A 25,768-nucleotide genomic window follows, 5' to 3' on the forward strand; every position below is an offset into this window, starting at 1 on the left:
TCAGTGGTGGGGGATGGAAGGTGATTGGCTGGCTGCTGGACAGACAGGAAGGAGGAGGCACTCAGGGGTTGGAACAGCCACCCTGAGTGGGTGTTAAGCATTGAGTGGCACTTAAGACAAGAGACACGCTCCTCCTCCAAGGCCTTACCAGAAATATTAAGTGGAACAGTGCCATGTCAAAGAGATTTATCTTGCTTGTGCAATCGAGATTCTCTGGAAAGCTGTGATGAATATTCAAAGTTTGATAGGTCTTTCAACCTAAAGATACAGGGATATGAAGTTCATTGTGACACCCTGACCATAGTGAGATGCATGTGTTTCATTTGATTTGCGAACTTTCTATCTGCCATATACAGTTGGCAGCAGGAAGTGAAATATTTTGGCTCTAACCAGTTCTACCTCTATACACTATTAAGTACATTCTGCTTGATAGAGGGACTGTCTGTGGTGCCAGACTAAGGAGAGTATTGTACCCTTCTAAGCCATTTAACTTCAATGGACCTAGAAGGGCATAATTGTATTTAGGATGTCACTGTAAGCCTTTCCTACACAAATTTGAGAATTTGAGATAGTGTTCTTACTTCACTGGTCAAAGAAATTGTTTTATTTAGAAATGAAGATAAGTTTGCCCTATTAATGAGTCACATTTTGAAGATAAATAATATTCTATGCCATATTATTCTAATGCAGATGGAATTAGAGAAAACCATACATTTGCAGACAATTCAAGATGGCTTACTGGAAGCTGATGAAAGTTATAATATTCAGCTTCTATCTATTGATGGTACAGAGATATCACCTATCAGTGGTATGTATACAACTTTTTAAATCTTTGAGGCAATGTCCAAGTATAATTATGAAAGATTGCTTGGTGATATTTCTTGCTGTTGTAGCACTTAGTTATTCTGCTTATCTTTCATCAATTGGATTTTACCACCAAAACTTAAAATGTTATCTTGAAAGTAGAAGCAAATTTTCAGTCTGATAACTTGGTCTTCAGGGGAGATACTGCATTTTTCTTGAGCTACACATCTTTTCTGCCTCCTCTGCAAAATGCAGTGTGAGAATTGAGCTGGTATTTAAACATGAAACATGGGATGGCATGAGCGGGCTTTGAAGCCTAGTAAATAAAAGTTATCTTTTTTCAGCAACTTCTTTGTATTCTTAGGTATAGCAACCATTACTGTATTAGGAGATCAGGGAGCTTCTGGAGTTGTTGGGGTTGCTTCATCATCTGCACACATCCTGATTGGAGAACCAATAGGAAGATATAATGGAACTGCTTTTATTGGGTAAGTTATCATTGATTTTTCCCTCTTTGTTAAAAAAAATTGTGGTTTGTAAAAATGTACAATGTTTATATATTAATAGGATACTCTCACTCATTTAAGATCATAATAAGAATATACTTTTGAAATTTTTTAATGCCCTATTCTGGTCAGATGGCATCAAAGTTTCATTACTCTTTGTGGTCTCATTATCTCATACTGAATCATTCATAAAGTTTTCCTGGTTCTCACTGGATGACCATCTCCCTTCAAAATATTAGATATCTTGTAAATAATATATTCAAGTAATCCCCACAATTTAGGGGACTGTGGAAGACCTTATTTTTTAAATTAACCACAGGATGAGCCATGGTTTCTACTTTCAATTAACCTGTGAATTTTTGGAATTCTCCCAGGTGTTAGCTTTTTCTTTTGAATACAAGGTCATGTTTGGTATGATGAACACCCACAAGGCAAAGGTTGAGTTAGGTAGAATCGACATATAAAATCAACATAGGGGAAATAATACCTTTCATTTAAAACCAACAATGGTAATTACACATTCCTATGATGTTACTTCAAGTTTTGTCCTGGGTTTTATTTGTTTGTTTGTTTATTTGATTTCTATACCGCCCTTCCATATGGCTCAGGGCAGTTTACATACAACATCATAGGGGGATACATGGAACGAGTCAACATACAACATAGTCAATATACAACAATAACAATCCAACAGTGGTTCTAAACAACACAACTTCAGTAATCCCAACAGTAACAACATAACAAGAACAGAAATGTAGCTAAACCCCCTAGAGAGGTCAGACTGCTTCATGGACGGGATGTCTGAGGGGGGGGGGACCTGTGGTTGGTCTCAGGTAAATGCCTGGTGGAGGAGCTGCCTTTTGCAGGCCCTGCGAAACTGTGGGAGTTCAGGCAGGGTTTGTGGCTACTGTTATTGAAAAGGATATCTAAAAACATTCTAAGAATGCTCCAAAGTTTTGACTCTGCAGCAGCAAGTCTACCTATTATATTTAATTACACAATTCCTACAACATGTGCCACAGCCTTTTGAAGCACATTGTGTGGAGACCGTGGCTGTCATCATAATTTGCCGATCCCATTCAGTTAAGTCAAACATGAATAAATTTTAAGAGTGAAACAAAGTGCTGTTCTGCTGCGACAATTCACACAAGTTCAGGGGTCCAAGATATAATTATTCTAGTGCACATAATTTGTATGTTCTCCTGCTATTTTGCTGTAAACATTTTTGTGAGGGAAAATAATTCAATTTAGGGTAGGCTGCAGTGTTTTCCAAAGATATTTGAGGTCAGTACCACACTGTTGAAAATCCACCCCTTCAAAGGGTGGATAACACCCATAACATTATATTTTAAGCATTGCTGTGTGCTTGTTGTTATCTGCAGTTTAGAACGTGGGCCTGGGATTTTTGGAGAGGTCACAGTCTCTTGGAATATAACTCCCCCTCATCAGAAGGAATTTGCTGACATATCAGGAACATTGACTATGAGAGACAGACAGTCTGCTGCTGTTGTACTAATACAGGTATTAACTCTAGAATTAGCTGTTGCAGTATCCTATGTTGGCTAAACAGTATATTTTGGTTCACATTTAATAGCAGACTCCTCCCTCTTTGTTTCATGAGAAATACTGGAAATATTTCACCTTGGTTTGTTTTTCCTTTTTAGGCTCTAGATGATAGCCTCCCTGAGCTGAAGCATCAATACCAGTTTCATCTCACTGGTATCAGTGATGAAGGAATCATAAATGAATCTGCCAGCACAGCAAATATCACACTGGCTGCTAGCGACTTGCCCCATGGGTGCTTTGCATTTTCCCAGGAACTATTGCTGATAACAGAAGAGGAAAGATGGGTATGGAAAGATTTTTCCTTACTTGAGGTTGAAATTCTACATATGGGCATAATGCCAAGTAATTTGCTACAAAATAGTTTCTTTGAAAAACTGTAATATGCTTTTAAAATACCCTCCAGATATATGCCAAAAGGAAATGCTCTATTCGCGTTATAAAAAAGGGATGACACTAGACACTGAACTGTAAAATGTTTATTAGTGAAAAGAGTTTGTCTACAAAATCCAAGCATAACACAGGAAATATGGGGAAAGACAAGGCTATCTATCTTGATTTTAAGGCCTAGCTCTTCCAAATACCCTTATGGAATTATAGCCCAAACTAGAGGCTGCGTATGCCCTCCCAGTTTGCTTTCAGGCCCATTCCAAGTGCTAGTATTGACCTTTAAAGCCCTATAGAGCTTGACTGTTTATTCCTATATGAACCATTTTGGCCATCTTCAGAGGCCCTCTTTCAGGTGTCCCAGCCAACTGAATCTGGACAGGTGGAAACCTAAGAAAGAGTCACCATGCTGAAATTTTTTGCTTGTGATGCTGAAACTGTAGGACTTCCCCAGGGAGATTCTTTTGTTACTTTATATTGTTTTCTTCTGCCAGTGGGTAAAAACTTTGTTTGGGTTCTTTCTGTTTCTCCCTTGCTAATCGTTATGAACTTTTCTCCTTGTATTTTTGTGTATATATGTTCAAGTGTTTTTATAATTTTTTAAAATATTTTATACATGTTTGTATTTTAAATAATTTTAATTGTTGAAATGTTTTAGTGTTTTAATGTTCATCCCTTAAGTACCCTGAATTGGGCAGAAATGTGGCATAGAAATGTTTTATATAAATAAACTAGATGATATGTGACAAGAATCATATTGGTGATCTCCTGACCTGACTCATGTCAGATTTCATTGAGGAATTGATGTTCCACCCACTCATCAGCTGTTGTTATGAGCCATGAGGGGCAGGGCTCTAATGGGCATGTGGTTAGCTTCACTGCAACTAGCAACCTATCCACTTGGTCCTGGGAAAGGCACCTGAAGCTATCAAAAGTCCCCTCTAAAAGTGGCCAGGAGGCCTCTAGTTCACTTTCTGCATTAACCGTTGGGGGTAGATCATGGCAGAGTGATGAGATTTTATCTGCAAAATAGCTTGCAGAAACCTCACAGCTAATGTCCAATTCCCCTTCCTGTAAGTGCACTTTTTTGAGGTCAGTAAACGATTGTGGTAGGCATGAGCTCGCAGATGCGATAGTGGTGGCAAAGTATTTTCTTCACTACCTTCACCACCATCTCATAGGCTCTCATAAGTGTCCAGAATGTATGTTATAATTCCTTTTGGATTTTTCTGTTGCTATAATTTGAAAGAGCTCATGAAAGAAGTTGATTTCTCCCCCTTCCCTGAGCCTCTTTCTAAAGGTTGGACAAACTTCATGAACAAAATTTACCTCAATACCTAATGCTGCCTTCTTCCAGTGACTTTCCCCTATATTCCTTCCTTCAGTGTTCTGTGCTCCTACATCAATACAGTGCTCCATTGGGTTAATGAGTCTCCTAAACCTCAGAGAGAATTAAAACAAAAATAGTGGGATGCTGGGAGAAAGCAGGGGGGGAAATCACCAGTTCCCCTAAGGCTTTCCATTGGATCTAGTACATGGTTTCCAGTGTCTGCTAGAATTAAGTATATCAGAATTCAGCCATTAGATACCTGGAAGAATAGTGGAAGCTTTAAGACATTTGTCTCCCACAGGCTAACATCACAGTTGTCCGCTCACGTGGACATTATGGGCAGGTTCGTCTCTGGTACCAGGTGTTGAATGGAACCGCAGTGGAAGGCATGGATTTTTCTGTCATGTTGGGAGAGCTTACATTTGAGCCCAATGAAACTATGAAAACCCTTTTTACTGAAATTCATGATGATGACATTCCTGAAGGCCCTGAAGACTTTTCAATAGAAATTACTCAAGTGGAACTACTGGGAAGGTAAAACTAACATTGCTGCTTGTCTTATTTAATGCTCTAGATTCAGCAACACAACACAAGATTATTATTATTAAATAATAAAGATACAGGTGTGTGTTCAGGACTAAAAGAATCGATATACTTGCCCCCTCTCTGCCAATAATATGTTACGAAATAGCAATACAACATTTCTTTTAAGTTACAGTGTTGCAGGAAAAAAAATTCAAGAATACAATCAGCACTTGGGTAGTAAAAGTGATGTGTAATTCTAGAAGGTGTTTCATTCAAGGGTTTTAAATTAAAGTTCTGCAGCTGTCTATATTTAGCTTTTTAAGCACTGGTTGGTAAAATTAGGCCCCCACACCTTCACAGTCATGTCAGACTAAATTTCTGTTGTTTATATCCCTGATCCTAAGCATGCTGCTTTTAGTCCAACTTAGCAGATGTATAGCCTTGATTGCTCAATTGGAGGAGCAGCAGTTCTGCTGACAGGTTGTTCAGGATAGAGGGTAGGGGAAATAAATTCATTGGGGTATCTCTGATTTGTAATAGGATTCTCTGGGCATGGAGCTTTGATTTGTTTGTTTTGTAGTGATTTATATCCCACACTTTCAGCAAATATTTCCTTATCAAGGCAGATTACAATAAAAATATCAAAAATACAAAAAAGCAGAATAATATAAATCCCTACACAAACCACTGTAAAACCTTGAAACTGACCAGCAGATTTAATTACATTAGGTACCTGAAACATATTCTAATGGGGCATTTAAAATGGGTAACAGAAAATGACTTCACTTTATAGTAATACTATTAGAAGGCAAGCAATGGGGGAATTGAGGAAAAATGTATACCCACATTCATATTGACTAACCACAAAACAAAACAAAAAAAATGATTGGGAGAACAATTTAGGTCTTAACCTGATGGCAAAGAAATCTTGCAGCTGAATATGATAAGGAACTGCGTCCAGCAAAGTGCGCAAATGCCTGCTGGATCTGAGCAACTTGTCTGGAAGTAGCTTCTACTTATACTGTGTTTTTTCTCTGCTGGACATTTAGTTTGTCATCTTTTTCTAAAGTTTTGAATATAAAGCATTAAAGAGATTAAGATATCAGTGTAAATTGCTTGCCTTTAAGTGCACAGATTGTAGGAAGATTGTCGAAGTCCCTAATTTATACTACAAAACTATTGGCTAGAAAGGGGAAAAAAACCTATCTGTAAGAGAACAAAACTATCTGTAAGGAACATATTAGTAATCTGAGCAGATTGTCTTATTTCTTTGTATTTGCCTTCACATACTCTTGCAAGTGGATTTGATTTCACGATAAAAGAACATGGACTGCAGGTTGATCAGCCCCCTGAAATAGGAAATTCCACAGTAGTGAAAATCATTATATCAAAAAGTGACAATGCAGAAGGCATCATTGAATTTGATCCACTCTACACAAGCCTGCAAGGTAGGTTAATGTTTCACGTTATGCTGCATTCCACAAGAATTAAAATAACAATTTTAAACAAAGAAATAATGCTGTCCATGGAAAATTCTGAACTTGAGGGAGATACTATTTTTTCTTGTGAACAAAGAAGAGTACAGAAGTCTACCAGGTGCCCCACATGTAACAGAAAGAAGGCCCAAACTGGGTATATTGGTATCAGCAAATGAAATCAAAAACCACTCTTATTCACTAGCCCAAACTGGCTCTGCTAGCAGCTGAGCAGAGTGGTACACCAGTTAGCTGTTATTTTAATAGACTGTGAGCCATTTAAACTGTCTGTTTCTCTCCCCTCTTCCAAATACGCAGAAGCGAAACAGACTGCTGAAATGACTGCCAGCCATTTCAGTGTAATAGCAGACAGGTGGACTCGTCATGCTGTTAGGTCTAAATGGCCAACAAAACCCAAAAAAGTCTGTGTAAACTTGACTACCTAAGTAAATAATTTAGACATATGGTGTATTTGCAACAAGAATTATAATAAATGTCACAAAGCATCTGCTACATGGACAAGTACTTATGAATCATCAGTGTGGCTCTCATAAGCCAATATACTAGACAGATAATACAATTATAAGCAATCGAGAGAAAGATCACAGGATGTTGACACAGCAACCAAAGCTTGCCAGCATGATACAGTTACAAAAGCATCTTTCTTATATTTTCATAACAAGATAGCATTCAAGGAGGCTTCTGCCCAATGCATATTTAGCCCCTCATCAGGCTTCTTCAAAGGGAAGACCTCCAAAAACAAAGCAATATATATAAAAAACAATGTTACAAAAACAATGTTACAAGAACAGAATAAAAACGTTTAAATACGCACCCTACAAAATATTGTAATATAAATAACCCCAGGTGGTAGAAAAACTCAGATTTTACCAATGCTATGTAAATCTGTGTATGTTTTATGAGGCACAAAAGACCTCTAATGCTGTTGAAACAGACCTAAAAACCAAAGAGGCTGAAAATGTTGATAATATTATATAATAAAATGTTGATAATATTATATAATAATATAATATTACATAACTAGATTCAAAGCCCTTCCCTAAAGGTGGTCTTTGAAGGGCCCTCCTGCCAGCCACCGTGGCCGGCTACCCTCCCCGGGGAAGCCATCCCCGCCCGCCCCCCTCCCCTGTTGAAGTCCCGGCTTCACAGGCCTGCTCAGAGGCAGGCGGAGAAGCCATCCCCCCACCCCCCTTCCCGGCGATGTCCTGGCTTCCCTGGGGGCCTCCGAGCAGGGGCTTGTTCAGAGAACTCCGGGGAAACCTTCCCCGGTCCCCTGGCCAGCAACAAGGCCAGGGGCCAGACTGACTGGCCACTTACAGAGGTCAGTCTGGCTTTTGGCGACAGCTCTGGCTTCTGTTGGTGAGGGCCCAATCATAAGGCGTGAAGCGCCTTCCGATTGGGCCTTCACCTGACTGGTCAGAACTGTTGTCCGTCCAGGTGAAGGACCAGTCGGAAAGTGCTTCGCACCTTCCGATTGGTCCCTCACCTGGACCGGCACCGCCCACTCTCCGCCCACTTACCCCTTAACAAAATATAAAGGTGGAAAGATAGTAAGTATTGAAAGGGATAGAATAGAAATGAATACCTTACCACTGATGTATGTATAGCTTACCACTAATCTTCCAGTTTGTGCCCTTCCTAATATCCACCTCCTACCTTGTCTATTATGGAGGATATGCAGGTATGACACTAGCCTGTTCACCACTCTTCAACCTTTAGACAAAAAGAACCAATACATTTGTTAGGTAGAAAATTGTATTCCTCAGCAGCCCTTGAATTTCAAGATTGCAAGTTACTAGCCTTCAGGGGTGGCTACCAATTCTTCCTTGGAAAACTTGTTGAAGTACTTGGACACTCTACTTGATGAGCCAAGGGCTTCAGCCAGGTTGATCCAGTCTGAAGCAATTGGGCAATCTAAACAGGAAGTTAATGCAGGCATACATGCAGCAGACGTGGTTGCTAAATCAATGGCCTCAGCTGTTTTCCTGTAGGAGATTGTTTCTTCTAATGTCTTTTTTATGATATAGAAGAATGCTCCGATGCACTTCAGTAATATAGAAATGCAAAAGTAACATAGACCCGTGAAGCTGAGAGCTTAGTATTTAATTGCTTTTTCCCTATCTTTATCGGTTACTCTTTTACAACACCCAGATATGCTCTTCTGGAGAGTTCTGAAGATTTTTGTTCTATACAGATGCGTGCTTCTATGAGATATTAAAGCAATCTTTACCATAGCTTCCACAGTTAACATGAATACTAGGGGGAAACGGGGAAAATTCAAAACAAAAAAAATGGTGAATCTTTCTTTGGATTCCGGTCTAGTGGGTTTCTATTTATGGGTGGGCAGCAATATTTTATTTACAAATTTGTTATAATAGGCTAAAAGAGCATCCTTAGCAAATACTAAGTTTCAAGATGTATACAGTGATGATGATGATGTCATCCGTTCAGTCGTGTCTGGCCCTCGTCGATTCTATAGGAACGTCTTCGCCATGCGCTCCTGTCTCTGACTGCTTCTTTTAGTTGGTTCATGGTCAGTACTTCATGGCCTGGGGCAGTGGTCCCCAACCTTTCTGAGGTTGGGGACCGGCAGGGCATCGGGGCGCGGCCCGCGACCCGCGCGGGCCACGCCCACGCATCCGGCCGCGCCCGCGCATCGGGTCGCGGCCGCACGGGCGCGGCCGGCCCTGATTCCCTCTCCCCGCCCTCCCGCAGTAAGAAACTTCCCAGGCCGCAAGCTTGCGGCCTGGGAAATTTTTTACTGCGGGGGGGCGGGGAGAGGGAGCCGCGGCCCGGCGCCATGGCCTTACGGGCCGCGGCCCGCAGGTTAGGGACCACTGGCCTGGGGGACCTACCATTCCATACCATTGTTGGCGTACTTTCCATAGAATTTTATTGACAAAAAAAATGAGGTGGTTTGCCAGCTCCTTCCCCGTGCCTCTGCAATTGGCCTGTGGGCTATGAGCTCCGCAGTTCCCTGACCACCACAGTTCCCTGACCACCATGTTCAAGGCTCAAGGGGGATGTATGCCGTAATCTCATCAAAATTGTGATTTTGTGTTGGTGATGTGTTTATAGATAATTGCCTGAAAATTTCCTTTGTGCATTCAAGTGGTTGTGTACAAGTGCATTATATAGAAAGCTGTGCTAACTCATTTTCTTTTCTTTTTTAGTGGAAGAGGATGTTGGGTTGATAATGATTCCAGTATTACGAAGACGTGGAAATTATGGCTATGTGACTGCAGAATTAATATCTAGAAGTATTTCAGCTCTTCCTGACGGTGTTGACTATAGTATTACAAATAACTCAGTCACTTTCCATCATGGTCAAAACCAGAGTTTTATCAATGTTTTAGTCATCGATGATGATGAAAGGTGATGACTAATACCTGTTGACGCATGCATTTGCTAGCCAATAATAATTCAAAAATTCTACTTTGGGGTGTTTTATTTGATGTTGACTGGAATGTATGATTATACAAAATATGTAAGGCAGCCACAGAAGTATGAGAATTATCAGTGCTTGTTTTGGAAAGGTAATCTGCGTTTCAACTGTGTAGGAATTATTGAGAATGCAAAATAGAAAATTACAGTTGTTGAAGCCATCTCTTTGCTTTTACAGTTGTTGAAGCCATCTCTTTGCTTTTACAGTTGTTGAAGCCATCTCTTTGCTTTCAGAATTTTTTTCCTGGAAATTTCTCACTTGAGGAAATAAAATGTAGTGTTCATATATCTATATTATATAGCCACATATCTATTAACTAGGGGCAAAGCCCATTGTCTCCGAGAATACAACGGGCGCTAGAGCTTGGCAGTGGGAAGAGGAAGGGGAGGAGCTGTCCAGTCTGTAAGGGCATGGAGTTGAATGTGTGTCTTATGTGGGAGGTTGTGGTGGTATGGTGGCAAATGAGGGCATGGGTGTGGAGATATGGGTGTCAAGAACCTGTGGTTTGGAATGTTTGTTGAGTGTGGGAGAGGACTGACCTTTGGGAATTGTGGCATAGTGGTTACAGATGAGCTTTCCAGAGCCATGTCTTCAGATATGTGAAGGAAAAATCAGACTGGAGACTATTCTTAGGGGAAGATTACATGGCAACCAATTTCCCCCAGTTCTGCATCATTTCCCTTCTTGTGTGAATTAGGCCACTGACACCGAAATGCCCCTCTGCCCTAATACACATGGGTTAGTCACAGTACACATGTGTCCACCCTGTTCCTTCTGTCTCCATTTTTTCACTGCTGATAAAATGTTATGTGCCCACATGCTTCATTCATGGTTGCTCCTTAGAAGAAGAACAGATTTTTTGTACCCTATTGTTTACTACCCAAAGGAGTCTCAAAGCGGTTTACAAACACCTTTTCCATTCTTCTCCCCACAATAGGCAACCTGTGAGGTATGAGGGGCTGTGAGAGGTCTGAGAGAACTGGGAATGGACTGCAGTGACCCAGTAAGCCTCAGGTGTCTCAAAACATTTTCCAATCATCTTCCCTTTCTCTCCCCATAGCAGACTCCCCATGAGGGAGGTTGGGTAGAAAGCCTCACAGGAAAGCTGACAACCCTAAGAGAAAGACTCTCTGTGCACAGCAGTCTTGACCTTAGTAAGGTTTTTTATACTGTTTTTTTATTTGCCAGGCCAAGGTTAGCCCATAGCCCAGGAGGGATATACCTGCACCACTCCCTACCAACTGCAGGTAAAAATGGCTCCTTTGAAGGCTGGACTCTGAGGCATTGTACGATTTTGAAGTCCCACTTTCAAACCTCCAGGAATATTTCCAACCCAGGGGTAGCCAACCTCCAGGTGGGGCCTGGAAAGCTCCTGGAATTACAGCTCACCTGCAGAGTATAAAGATCAGCTCCCCAGGCAGAAAGGGCTACTTTGGACAGGGTTGTGGTAGAGAAGAAACATTTAAGGCCTCCCACACAGGTTGTTGTTGAATTGAAAGACTTGAGGCCTACTGCACAGGGTTGTTGTGCAGATCATAGAATCATAGTATCATAGAGTTGGAAGGGGCCAAACAGGCCATCTAGTACAACCCCCTGCTCAACGCAGGATCAGCTCAAAGCATCCTAGAGATGAAACAGAAGACAAAAGAAATTGCAACAGCATCCAGTTTTGTCTGCAGAATAATGCTGTGCTGTAGGCCTCAAATCTGCAGAGAGTTGTAAAGAAGAAAGACACATGGCTTGGCTGTGTCTAACCCTCGGGCAGAGCAGTATTTTAAGTGAGAAGGGGCTTTTCTGTGGCCTCCTTGTCAGCCGTTTGGCAGAAGCAGAAATCCCCCCCCTCAAAAGGAATGCCCACCCCAGCACCCCTTACTGTTTTATTAAGAGGGAACAGATAATTCCTCAAATTTCTGTTTTTATCCTGCACATCTTTCAGAGGTCTTGAGAAAGTATACCCAGTTTTCTTTTCTTCCATAACAACCATGTGAGGTAGACGAGACTCTCTCCCTCCCTCTCTCTCTCTGTATATGTATAAGTATATATGTGTGTGTATATACATATACACATACACATACATATACATATACATATACATATATATATATATATATATATATATATATATATACACACACACATAAATATACACATCTTGGGGTGAATTACATTTAGTTTGGACTATACACTGTCTATCTCCATTTATCTCCTCCATTAAATCTACAGCATTGAATATATATGAGTTATGTAGCAAATGACTGTTCCTTGGATTTTAATGATAATGATACTTCAGTGGACAGATCCTGTTTGTCAACAAACACAGTGTTTTCTCTTGTCTCTGGAACAGGGAATATGATGAGCAGTTTGAAATCCATCTGGTCGGAGCCAGTGGAGGAGCAGTCCTTGGGCACCACCTAGTGAGCCAAATAACTATTGCTAAGAGTGACTCTCCACATGGGACTGTCCGATTCCTCAACCAAAGCCGAATAATTCTTCCCAATCCTAACGTGTCATTGACGCTGTCCTTGGTGCTGGAAAGAACTGGAGGATTGGTAGGAGATACTCAGGTATGTCCTCTCCTGTACAATTTTTTTTTGTAATAATGGACTCTTTTGAAGTATGTGTACTTATTATGAAATTACCCCTTCTTAATGGAAGTCTACACAACAGATTGTGTGTTTATATAGAGGTACAATTTCTGACCCACTGCAGTTAATAAAATTTAGGAAGAATTTGCCTAGTTCAACATAGATTGGCATGTGAAGGAACTTCTGTTCAATTACCTATATCAGTATCTGTACATAGGGCAGAAGGTTTTGATCTGCATTGTGACTAAATTTACTCCCAGATTCTATCCAATCTTTTAATTTGAGTGTTTACCAAGGAAGTGATTCTCTTCCATTTTCAGTGTATCAGCAAGCAAAATGACTGGCTGAGGTACATAATTGGCAATAGTCTGCCAATATTATAGAGATCGAACTGCACATTTTTTAGACCTCATCCAGTTAGAACTTGTAAGGACATGTACTACTTGTAACATTTCATTTGTATTGTTACATCTTAATAATACTAACAAGTGCTACATTTATGTTATGTCATTGACAGGTTAATTGGAACATTTTAGGACCTAATTCAGAAGTAGTTTTACCTGCCATAAACAGTGACATTGGTGACCCAGTAAATGGGTCTTTCTATTTTGAAGAAGGAGAAGAAGGTCTGAGAAGCATCAACTTGGAGATTTATCCTCCTGAAGATGTTGAAGTTCAGGAGATCTATGTTATTAGGCTGAACATTGTAAAGGGAGAAACAGAAATAGATCCTAAGGCTGCCAACATTACAGTAATTGTAAGTCATAATTTTTGTTTGGTGTCTAACTACTTCTGTAGCACTTTTCTGCCCTGTGATAAGCACTGTAATTATTGGAAGTTGTTAACAATGTAACTAAATGCAAATACATAGGTAATTTTGGGGACCCATCTGGCTGGAAAGGAGGCATATCCTAAAATGAATGTTTTCCTCTTGCCCAGCCAAAGGTCTAGGACTAGGAGGCTGTAGAGAGGAGGGATAATAGAATCAACTAGTCCTCTCCTCCCCCTTCCAACTCTTCTCTGATGGGAAATATAGATTATTTCCCTGTTCCTTCTGCAGTTTCCTCACTTGAATGGCTGTGGTCCACAAACTCTTGAGAGAATTGGAATGGACTGCTGAAGTGGGGAGTGTGTGAAAGACTTATAATGTAGGGGCTCTCACTTCTTTTCTTTTTTGCTACTTAACAGCCCCACATAAACATGTTTAAGTCTGGGGAAATAACACTGGAGAGAGAGTGTATCGCTTTAGGTAGAGGTAAAGGTATCCCCTGTGCAAGCACCAAGTCATGTCTGACCCTTGGGGTGACGCCCTCTAGCGTTTTCATGGCAGACTCAATACACGGTGGTTTGCCAGTACCATCCCCAGTCATTACCGTTTTACCCCCCCCCCAGGAAGCTGGGTACTCATTTTACCAACCTCAGAAGGATGGAAGGCTGAGTCAACCTTGAGCCGGCTGCTGGGATTGAACTCCCAACCTTATGGACAGACAGCTTCAGACAGCATTTCTGCCGTTTACCACTCTGCGCCACAAGAGGCTACCCATGTCCATTTCTTTAATATACTCACCTAGTTTAGCTGAAATTAGCTCTGGTCATGGCATATATATATATACTCGAAGTTAAGCCCGCTGCTGCCGAAATGCAGCGGGCGCTAGTGGAGTGTTTGGTTGGAGGGGCAGAAGGAAGGGAAGAAGAGAGTGAGAAATGGAGAGAAAGAAAGAAAGGGAGGAAGAGAGAAAGAGATGAAGGGAGAGGGGATGGAAGTGAAGTTGAGAGGGAGAAAGGAGGAAGGAGGGAATGGATGTGGAAGGGTGCGTTTGGAGGCAAGGATGGGCATGGGGGTGGACAACGTGGGGCGTGTAAGTGGTGTCGGAGGTCAGCGTAGGGGGGATTGGGAGCTGGGGGGGAGAAGTCGGAGGTGAGCGGAGAGGGCTCAGGAGAGTTGGGGGGGAAACAGGTGGTGGAAAGCGGTGTCGGAGGTGCGGGCAGCTGTGGAGGGCTTCGGACGGAGTGAGAATGCCATGGTGTTTGGAGGGTGGGGAGAATGGGTGGCGGGCAGCGGCGGCTCGTATAGATGGGGAGGGGTGGGAAGGGGGGGCGAGAATGGGGAGGTGAGCGGGCATGGGAAGGGCTTGTAAGGGGGGACGTAGCGGAAAGCGGGCGCGGCAGAGGCGAGTTGGCAGCAGGCAGGGAACTCGCCTTGTCAGTTCGCAGGCGAATTGGGGCAGCGTAGGAGGCGGCGGGCCGGGGCCGTACTGGATGGAATGGGGGCCGGGCAACAATGTGGCTGGGTGTCCGGCAGTCTCACAGTGCTGGGCTGGAGGCGCAGGCGGGCTGTGTTGGGGTGTGGGCAGATTTGGAGGTGGGCGGGTGGCGAAGGCAGCACGCAGGCCGATCGGGAGACGGGCCTTTGTGAGCGCAGGCCGTCGGCATTTTTGTGGGATAGTCTGTGGGGAAGTCTCTGCATGGGGAGCTGTAAGGGGCGCGTGGGAGAGGAGGGCGGGCGGGGAGGAGCATTGCCGTGGAAGCGCGGCGGGCAGGTGAAGGTAGGCCGTGGTTGGCGGTGGGCGGTAGCAAGCGGCTTACCAGGCTGGAGGCGAAGTCATGGTGCAGTGGCGGCAGCGGGCTGGGAGCCACATGGGAGTGCAGGGTGGTCAGGTGGTGACGTTCCTCGGCGGCGGCAAGGCTGCAAATGGCGGGCAGGAGGCAAAGGCAGCCTCCCTTCGCGCCAGCCGATTGGGCCCTCCGCTTGCCAGTTCGCGGGCAAGACCCCAATCGGTGGGTTTGCTCATCACGGACAAACTCCTCCCACACAGGGCTTACCCTTTTATTTTTACCGCGGAGAGGTTACAGATGTGTGTGTGTGTGTGAAATAAATAATTCAAAAATAAGATTTCTACTAAAATTAATTTCATAAAAAGTTCAACATTATATTAATCATTAAAACCATTATTTATTTATTTTATTTAGATTTTTATATCTCCCATTCCATACAGTTCTGGGTGGTTTACATATAACGTCATAGGTTAATTACATGGAACAACATAGCAATATAACAATCATAACATAATATTAACAGTTGTCTAGTCTTTAATACCAGATGTTCATTCCAGAGGTTCCCATTAGGCATTTCTGATTAAGGTTCTAGAGGAAGCAATAGATGTTATCAGATCATTGGCCCCAACCAAAGTTTGGCGGAAGAGCTCTATTTTACAGGCCCTGTGGTACTGTGCTAGCTCCAATAGGGCCAGATCTCCTCTGGGAGCTCATTCTACCAAGTGGTATTTTCAACTGTGACAGCAAGTGGCTTTCTAAAGACTCCACTTCTGATCTTTCACATCTAACCTGATTCTTTTCACTGAAGATGCCAGGGACTGAACCTGGGACCTTTAGCATGCAAAGTAGATGCTTTACAACTGAATCATGACATTTCTTCAATGGATATCCATGATACTCATCCTAGATATATTTTGTACTGTCAAATAAAATTTCTAAACCTCTCTTTCTGTACAACTTCCAGCCATCTCATAGTTCACTTGCTTTTTGAAATCTTGTCTATTTCTTATTGTCACATTCACAATTTTTAAAAATGCAGCATAGGGTGGAGTCAGTGTTGCTCTCCCACCAAAAGAAGAGTTTCCCTTTACAATTATGGTGTTACTCACTCCATATTTGTTTTATTTTAGCCCAGTTCACCAAAATATTGCCATGTGATAAATAATTGTCATAAATAAATAAATGTTTATTTGCTATATGTTGTGGAATATTGTTGTTTTATCTTGTGATCAGGAATGGGCACAAGCCAAGGGAATATATATAATCCAAAATAAATTAATTCAGTATATTGGGCTGTCTTCTGCAGTCCCTTCAAACTTCAAAGAGACTGCAGAAGTCAGCCCCAAACAGCTGAGTGCTGGGGAGCGCCTACTCACCATTTAGCTGTTTCTCAGGCCGTCTTGTTCAGTCCCTTTATAGTTTAATGGGATTGCACAAGACAGCCTGAAACAGCTGAATGGTGGAGGGTGTCTTCCTGCTATTCAGCTGTTTTTTCAGCTTTCATAGGGAACAGATAGCAGAGGTTTAAAGGCCTTGGAGTTCCTTAAACCCTTGCTTTTTGCTCTATGAACAACCACAAACCGCTTTAAAAGTTCATAGAATTTGTGACAGGTGTACTCTGTTTGAAACCACAAATAGCAAAATTCATGATGGCTTTGTGCTTTTATTATCATACAATGCTACAGAAATTTCTGTTGAATGTACATGTAATCTTTCCACAGAGCATAGGGGGAGGCAAACAAAACACTGGCCCTATGTCAGAATTAGTGTCATGATTATTAATTTTGTAGTGAACATGAATCATAACTTTCAGCGTGAATTTTTGAATTTTCTTCACCCCACAAAGTAGGGAAACCAATTTTATGGTTTTGCATGTTTTTTTTTCCTTTTAGATTCAAAAATTTGGTGATCCCAATGGGATTGTGCAGTTCACTCCAGAATCATTATCCTCAAAATACTACAAAGAGCCATCAGAATCAGAAGGCCCACTGAACATTGTGATTTTTGTAACACGAATTCAAGGCACCACAGGGAACATCACGGTAATTTCTCCTTGGCTGCTCATAACATTGCAATCTCAATTCTTTGAAAATCAAAGTTCTCTGTATAGAATAGAAAACATTTAAGGACTTGACAGAATGCCACAGCTTGGTTATTATCTGGAGTCAGCTGGACTATGCATCCTACAGCCGTTCGGCAATGACTGTCCATCAGTTAGCGGGTTCAATTCAGGATACAGGCTATCATGTACAAAACACTGCATGGCCTTGGTTCCTCATATGTGCCAGGCTGCGTATCCTCCTATGTTCTGCCATAGCTTTGCTCATTTGATCAGGGCATTTAGTACATGTCACCCTGTAAATGCGCAAGACAACATCTGTAGTGGCCTCCACCTTGTGGAATGGTCTAAGGAGGTCAGGAAAGCTTCCAAGCTTCTGTCTTCCAATGCTATGCAAAACAGATTTGTCCAGGAAGGCATTTTTTATAAAGACAATAAGGTTATATTATAGTGGAATGGTTCAAGATGATGTTTTAATATCCATGTATTGTATATTTGTGTATCTGTTACATTTATATTATATTCTGCTCTTGCTTTCTACTCATGCAATACCATTTTCTATGTTCTTTAACATACAGTATTTATACTTGATGCTTTCAGATTTCTGTAGTCCTAGTCATCACACTGCTTATTAGATGTCTCATCCTATTGTATTCACTTACTTTGTGTATTCCATCTTGAGTTTCAGTGAGAAACTCAACAATAAATAAATGTATATTTTAGTGGATAATATATTTTCAGTTTAAAATCAACTTTGCATTATATATAAAATATATGTGAATATGTAGCTTTTACTATGCTGGCTAATAATATTGATTTGTTCTAGGTTTACTGGGAACTGAGTAGTGATTCTGACATTACAGATGATTTCCTTGTGACCAGTGGCTCTGTCATCATTCTTGATCAACAGAGGACATCTGAAATTGTTATTCCCTTGTTGCCTGATGATGTTCCTGAAATAGATGAGAATTATGTGGTACAGCTGACTTCAGTGGAAGGAGGAGCTGATGTGGACTGGGAGAAAACTATTTCTAGATTCACTGTTTTTGCAAATGATGAACCCCATGGAGTATTTGCCTTATATTATGACAAACAGTCATTATTGGTAGAAGAAGACCTGAGCCGACACATCCAGATTAATATAACGCGGCATTCTGGGACTTTTGCAGATGTGATTGTAGAGTATCAGATCTCATCTTCCAGTCAAGAACAGCTGATCGCCCCTGCTAATACAGTAGGGCATCTGCTAGTTAAAGAAGGTTCCAGTTATGGAGTGAAGACAGTGCCAATACATCCCCAGGTCTGCTGTAACTTCTCACCTTGTAACAACATTGTTTGGGTTGACAGCAATATCACTTTTAGACATAGAGTTATTCTGGAAGCAGGGAAAGTCAAACATGTATATTAGATGGGGGTGCCTGTACATAGAGAAGAAAAAGAAGAGGAAGAGTTGGTTCTTATATGCTGCTTTTCTCTACCCAAAGGAGTTTCAAAGTGGCTTACATTCACCTTCCCTTTCCTCTCCCCACAACAGACACCCTGTGAGGTAGGTCAGACTGAGGGAGCCCTGATATTACTGCTCTGTCAGAACAGATTTATCATTACTGTGGCGAGCCCAAGGTCACCCAGCTGGTTGCATGTGGGGGGAGTGCGGAATCAAACCCAGCTCTCCAGATTGGAAGTCCGTGCTCCTAACCACTACAACAAAATTTCCCTTCTCATAGAAAAGAAGTGAAAATCTTTTGCTTCCAATAAAGTAATTTAGCTTGCAGTAACTTGAGAAGCAAGGAGCCTCTTGTGGCACAGAGTGGTAAGGCAGCAGACATGCAGTCTCAAAGCTCTGTCTCCGGCTGGGAGTTCAGTCCCAGCAGCCGGCTCAAGGTTGACTCAGCCTTCCATCCTTCCGAGGTCGGTAAAATGAGTACCCAGCTTGCTGGGGGGGTAAACAGTAATGACTGGGGAAGGCACTGGCAAACCACCCCGTATTGAGTCTGCCAAGAAAACGCTGGAGGGCGTCACCCCAAGGGTCAGACATGACTCGGTGATTGCACACCTTACCTTTACCTTTAACTTGAGAAGCAACCTTTCTTGAATTTCTTTCTGATAAGCAAACATCTTTCTGAAGGAAACTGGCAATATTAAACTCATTACCTGTACCTACATATTTTTCTGGATTGATTATGTAAAGTCACAGCTTCTTGCTAAAGAGTATTCTCTTAATAGCCTGAAGGCAGCTATCAGATTATTTTTCAAATTAAAATATTCTAGAAAGCAAATCAGGGGTAGAGCTGTTTAAGACAGGAAAAAAGAGAGTAAAAAACATATATCAGGAAATCTTATAGCCTTTGGACTACTTTCTGTACCTTAACACACCCTTTGAGGGTTTGCTTCAATCTCTTCTAGTTTCATAATATCAATATTCTTAGCTGTAACTATTTTGGGAAAATATTTGTTCTAAAACTGGTCTTACTGTATGAGACTTGCAGGTATGCTGATTTGAGTGCTTTATTCTTAAGTATTGAGGACAGTTATATAAGTGATTTTCTTTTCCAGGTATTTCTCTTCCTGGGTTTGAATTTCATTCTGGAATTGAACAACGTAAGCCTATTTAATGGCCATGCCAATATTGTGCCTAAAATACTAGAGACAGCCGGTTCTGTCTCTCTTCCAGTTCCAAAGGAAGCTGCCAATTCTCAGGTATGAGCCTTATTGTAAATAGTTATACCAACAGAGGGCAGAGCAAACTTGGTAATCCAGAGACATAAGTAGATATTAAAATGAATGTGAAGACTAACAGTGCCCTCTGACTGTCAGGTCCTGAAACATTTGAATTAGTTATAATGATGATAATTATACATGTGAAAAACTTATTTAGTGTTTGTTTGCTGTGCATTTAGGATATACCCTACAGGAATCTATCATGAAATGTATTCTATTATTTTCTGTTTTCAAAAGAAGTGGGGTAGGGTATTTCCCCTTACTTTTAGAAAATACAAAATGATTTTTTATTACACTCTTCTAAAACTGTCAACTACAGTAAATTTCTCATTGGATATCATTAGATTATGTAAGAAAAGAAAAAAAATCCATATTTTATTTTCTTTCTCCACGTGTGGCTCTACAGGGGCATAATTTTGCATTAATAAAGGAATTGTGTTCTATTGGGAAGCATACCGTATTAGAGTCATAGAATCATAGAGTTAGAAGGGGTCATGTAGGCCATCTAGTCCAACCCCCTGCTCAACGCAGGATAAGCCTAAAGGATCCTTATGTGTCCAGCCGCTGTTTAAAGGCCTCCTGTGAGGGGCAGCTCACCACCTCCTTAGGCAGCCTACACCACAGAAGTACTCTGACAGTGAAATCCCCCCCCCCGATATCTAGACAATATCATTCTACACATTGTTAAACACATTATTGCAGGTCCTGTCCTCCTCTATGTGACAAATACTTTCAAATACTTAAAGAGAGCAATCATGTCCCTTCTCGACCTCCTCTTCTCCAGGCTAAACACTCCCTAGTCCTGTAGCGTTTTCTCATAGTGCTTGGTTCCTAGGACCTAGATCATCCTTGTCATTCTGCTCTGCATCTTCTTCTGCACTCTATTTTGTCCACATCCTTTGTGAAGTGAGGCCTCTGGAACTGCACTCAGTACTCTGGCTGCAGTCTGACCAATGTAGTATACAGCGGGACTATCTTGCAATTTTGATATGCTGTTTTTGTTGATACAGCCCAAGACTGGAATGGCCTTCTTTACCTATGTATCACACTGTTTGCTTATATTCAGCTTATACCATCCACAAGTACCCAAAGATCTTGTTCATGCACACTGCTACCCAGGAGTGTATCTCCCATCCAGTATGCATGCTTCACATTTTTGTGACCCAGATGTAGAACTCTGAAAATGTAATGTATTTCTCGCTAAAAATCTTGGAATTTGTTTTAAAAAGTAATGCCTGATATTCAACTGTTAACAATATTCTGTATATGATAATTTGATATACACAAATCTAAAGTTATTTTAAAAATCCCACGGCTGTTGCCAGCAGAATAACAGCCATGAACATGCAAAATTGGACATTTTTAGCAGCAGCTTTCTTTTTTCCTCTTTTGGTAGGTTGCCTTTGATTCTCTTGTGTTACGAGTTGGGAATATCACAACAGGACTAACTCAAGCTCTGATAACTCGGGAAGGTGTCTATGGCTCAGTCACAGTTATTTGGACTTCTGGATATCCACTTGCTGCTGTTCCAGAGTTTCTTCGTCCAGGCAATATTACACCAGCATCTGGTGAGAGCTTTTATTTTAGCAGTCTAACTTGCACAGCCTTCTCAGGGGAATCTTGGTAAAGCTGTCAAAATTAAACACAGGTGACATTTCAAGTCGACAGGATGGTATGTATTTTTCCTTAATCTAGAAAAAAAAATTTTTTTTAGTAGAATGAATCAGATCATGTCGTCTTATTCATTTTTCTGTCTCGTGGCATAGTTTCAGACTTATATTTTTCCTGGCATTATGACCAAGGATAATTAACCAGAGATGTCAAGGTGATAGTCTAGGACCTTTTATATGGGATACATAGGTTTGCTCCTCATTTTGCCTTGAAGCTTTAAATTTCAAAGATTAGATAATCACTGTCCCTTCACCTTGCCCATATTTTAAAAAGTCATCCTGATCACTTCATTTTTGTTGTGTATATTTTAGTACTGGCACAAAGAGAGAATATTCCTACTTTCGGTGTCAGAAAGAAGCTTGTGAAATGGATTGTTAAGAATATGTATATTCTTAAATTATTCTCCTTTTCCTTTCCATCTTTCTTTTTCCCAGGCACTGTTATCTTTTCTCATGGTGAACCAAGCAGAGCAATTGTATTTCATGTTTCTCCAAACCCAAGTAATCCAGAGGCGTTTGCTGTGCACCTCTCAGAAGTACATAGCAATGTATCTGGTGGGGCTCGACTGAGGTAAGAAAACTGCATATGAGTTGTGTGTTGCTCAGCAGCAGGTGTGTGCAGACATTAAAAAGAAACCCCCTTGATCATTTTTAGTTATTTGATCATACTTGTGCCCCTCTCTTAGGAGCTCAGAGCAGTGAAAGTTTGTGATTGCAAGGTGGACTCCAGAACATGTAGCTTCATAGGTCAGGAACTATGAAGCTATAGAACTATATGTTATACTAGTAAATAAGCCCGCTGCAGTAAAAATGCAGCGGGCGCTAGCAGGGCACGCCATGAGGGCGGCGGGGCTGTGCGGGCCTGCTTAGCAAGGCCAGGGTCGTCCTGTCAGCCGGGCGCGTACCTGTTTTGTTGGCGGCAGGCAGGAATCGCCGTGGGTGCCGTCGCAGGAGCTGGGCGATGTCCCTGTGGCGGCGGCTTGGCTTCTGTGGTGGCGGGTGCTGGCTGGCAGGGGGGGGCGAAGTGTTGGCGGCAGCGTCAGGCCGCTGGCAAAGGAGCAACTGTGAGCCGCACTGTGCGCGGCTCACAGTTGCTCGGGGCTGGAAATCGGATGTGAATTATGCTCCATTATTAAACATCCTTGGTCCTGGTTGGGCTCCAAGCCCATGTCTATACCTTAGTCATGTTAAACTTTGTAAAAGGCTAAGATGAATTGATGAATTCAAGGTAAAAGATTTTTCAGTTTTGCATAACCAGGCTTGATTTGGCTTTAGCTGTTGCAAAAGGAAAAGCTGTGCTTTATGGCTGGAGGAAGATTGTTTTCAGACATTAAAAAGGGATAGTAAATAAGAGCATCTTTGTTTCTATTATGCTTACCCACCCTTTGTTTAGTCTTCGGTCATCCCCCCCCCCACAGGTGCTCCCCCCCTTTGACCTTGCATGTGTTTGTTTCTCATTGTAGATTAGGCTTCACCATTGCTGAAATTGAGCCAATGGGAATCTTTCAGCTTGCTCCTAATTCAAGACATATTTCAGTACAGGAAGATGTCCAAGTGGTCAGATTATATGTACAAAGACTGCTTGGTTACCAAAGCAACTTCACCAAAGTGTTGTATCAAACAATTGAAGGAAGTGCCAAACCACTAGAAGACTTTGAATCTGTTCATAATGGAGAACTTGTTTTTGGACTCTTTCAAACCGAGGCTGTGTTTGAAATCTTGATAACTGATGACAGTATATCAGAAGGAGATGAAATATTTTTTGTGAACTTAACATCTGTGGAACTTTCAGCTACTCAGGAACTTGACTTGACTTGGAATCCACGTCTGAATCCAGAATTTAGTCTTGCATCAGTTATCCTATTGGACAACGATATTCATCATGGAATCTTAAGCATTGGGCCAGCTGTTATTTACACTGAAGAAGATTCCAATAACAGTATACCAAACTCAGTTCTGATTCATATCAAAAGGACCCAGGGGTTTGTTGGCAATGTCTCAGTAACCATTAAAACATTTGGTGGAATAAATGCTCAGAGTGGGATAGGGACATCTCCTTTTGAGAATGTTTTGTGGGTTTCCAACTTGACCTGGGCAATTGAAGAGGACGACTTTGAAGAGCTGGCTTTGTCTGTAATGTTGCTGGATGGGGAAGGAGAAAGCCAAGTGTCTGTCAGAATTCTTGATGACAATGAGCCTGAAGGACAGGAATTCTTTTATGTTGTCCTCTCTGACCCAGAAGGTGGAGCTGTGATTATGGATGGCAGTGATGAATATGGGTTTGCAGGCTTTGCAACCATAGTTATCAAAGGTAATATTGTTTTCATTTATTTGGTAAATAATTAAATGCTGTCAGGTGAGGGTGTTATTGTTTATTTAACAACACTGTCATTGTACATGGCAAAAAAAATATCTTATTACCCTAGATCTAAAATGTACTTCCCTTTGATGATTAATTAGAAGGTAGATAGAACAATCTTTAGATTTTCAGGCTCTTCTGTTCATGTTTCTGCATTTCTCTGCCATTTTGTAGGCTTTCAATCTCGAGGTCTTACTAAGTGCAACCTCCAAAAGAATCCCAAAATCTCTCTTCTTATCTTACTATGTTCTCCAATTCCTCACAATAAGACCCCTTCCCCTGCTACCTAATGGAAAATTATCAGATTACAGAAGATTTTTGTTGCATTAACTGAATATGTGGTGCTTCCCCAAGCCCCCTCACCCAACTATCTTTTGTTTTTTTGGCTGTCTTTGTCAGTACATTAATTGATACCCATTTGCCTTTGTAGTCTGGAATTCTAAAAGGAAAAACTTGTTTTGTAACCCTTTGCATACCTAAAGATTAAAGAATGGATAGTTCCCCAAATTTCCAGAGTTTATGCAAAGAAAGCAACTGTGGCCAGTTTTAACCATAATTAGCAAACCTTCTATTCTTTGGGTTTGTCTCCACCCCTGCATATGCCCCAGTATTGTGACACAGACACTTTCCACTTGTAGTCTTTGCCTTTTCATGGTATCTTTGGCTTAGCTCTTCACGTCTAATAAATTTTCCAACATTGGAGGAACCTCTAGTATTATCCTCTATAGTGTAGCATAAGAAGAGTTCCTTTCCCCACCTCCAAAAACAAGAAAGGCAGAAGTACTTTTACGACACGATGTGTGACATTGGTGAGGAGTGACAGAGGGGAGTTGCAAGAATTTCTTATTACTTTTCCATTATTTAAAACCTAATCAACTTCTTTATCATAGGAAATATTCTATGCTCTTTTCTCAAATAGTTGCCATCTTTAACCCTCCCCCTGCTCCAGAGGAGCGGGAGGAATAAAGGAGTAAGGGCAAGTGGGGAGGAGTTAGGGCGGGCCCTGTCCAGGATAAAAACTCGGAGGGCCCAATCAGGAGCCGCGAAGCGGCTCCTGATAGGGCCCTCCGAGTGTCACTCGAGGGCCAAGCAGCCAATAGGGAGCCGCGCAAAGTGCGGCTCCCCATTGGCTGGTTGGCCCAGCCTCGCCTGGGCCGGCCGGGGAGTTGCCGCTCAGAGGAAGAAGCCTTCCCCCGGGCCCTGGGGCAGGCTCGCCTTCCCTTGGGCCCACCAGAAGGCCACAAAGCCCATTCCCGAAGTCCCGAGCCTTCTGCCAGGCCCTGGAGCAGCCGAGCCTGCTCCTAGGCCTGGCAGTAGGCCGCGGAGCCCACCGCCCCCGTCCCGAGCCTTCTGCCAGGCCCTGGAGCAGCCGAGCCTGCTCCTAGGCCTGGCAGTAGGCCGCGGAGCCCACCGCCCCCGTCCCGAGCCTTCTGCCAGGCCCTGGAGCAGCCGAGCCTGCTCCTAGGCCTGGCAGTAGGCTGCGGAGCCCACCCACCACCCATCCCGAGCCTTCTGTCAGGCCCTGGAGCAGCCGAGCCTGCTCCTAGGCCTGGCAGTAGGCCGCGGAGCCCACCGACCCCGTTCCGAGCCTTCTGCAAGGCCTTGGAGCAGCCGAGCCTGCTCCTAGGCCTGGCAGTAGGCCGCAGAGCCCACCGACCCCGTTCCGAGCCTTCTGCAAGGCCCTGGAGCAGCCGAGCCTGCTCCTAGGCCTGGCAGTAGGCTGCGGAGCCCACCCACCCCCCATCCCGAGCCTTCTGTCAGGCCC

At 42.3% G+C, this 25,768-nt stretch overlaps 1 protein-coding gene across 9 annotated transcripts in view; it reads left to right on the forward strand.

The window, feature by feature from the left end:
* Positions 1-25,768, forward strand: part of ADGRV1 (adhesion G protein-coupled receptor V1) — a 329,124-nt gene that overhangs the window by 130,216 nt on the left and 173,140 nt on the right. For 8 of the 9 annotated variants that reach the window (XM_077347582.1, XM_077347586.1, XM_077347583.1 and 5 more), the window contains 15 exons: positions 691-808; positions 1,169-1,292; positions 2,693-2,831; positions 2,975-3,160; positions 4,892-5,124; positions 6,415-6,563; positions 9,785-9,986; positions 12,401-12,620; positions 13,159-13,398; positions 17,090-17,239; positions 18,083-18,556; positions 19,810-19,953; positions 21,371-21,542; positions 22,080-22,215; positions 23,108-23,955. In XM_077347582.1, coding sequence (XP_077203697.1) covers positions 691-808; positions 1,169-1,292; positions 2,693-2,831; positions 2,975-3,160; positions 4,892-5,124; positions 6,415-6,563; positions 9,785-9,986; positions 12,401-12,620; positions 13,159-13,398; positions 17,090-17,239; positions 18,083-18,556; positions 19,810-19,953; positions 21,371-21,542; positions 22,080-22,215; positions 23,108-23,955 — 3,535 coding nt within the window. The remainder of the gene's footprint in view (positions 1-690; positions 809-1,168; positions 1,293-2,692; positions 2,832-2,974; positions 3,161-4,891; positions 5,125-6,414; positions 6,564-9,784; positions 9,987-12,400; positions 12,621-13,158; positions 13,399-17,089; positions 17,240-18,082; positions 18,557-19,809; positions 19,954-21,370; positions 21,543-22,079; positions 22,216-23,107; positions 23,956-25,768) is intronic. The other variant, XM_077347591.1, reaches the window with a different exon arrangement.

The sequence above is a fragment of the Paroedura picta genome, chromosome 7, assembly GCF_049243985.1.
Source record: "Paroedura picta isolate Pp20150507F chromosome 7, Ppicta_v3.0, whole genome shotgun sequence".
Classification (NCBI taxonomy): Eukaryota; Metazoa; Chordata; class Lepidosauria; order Squamata; family Gekkonidae; genus Paroedura; species Paroedura picta.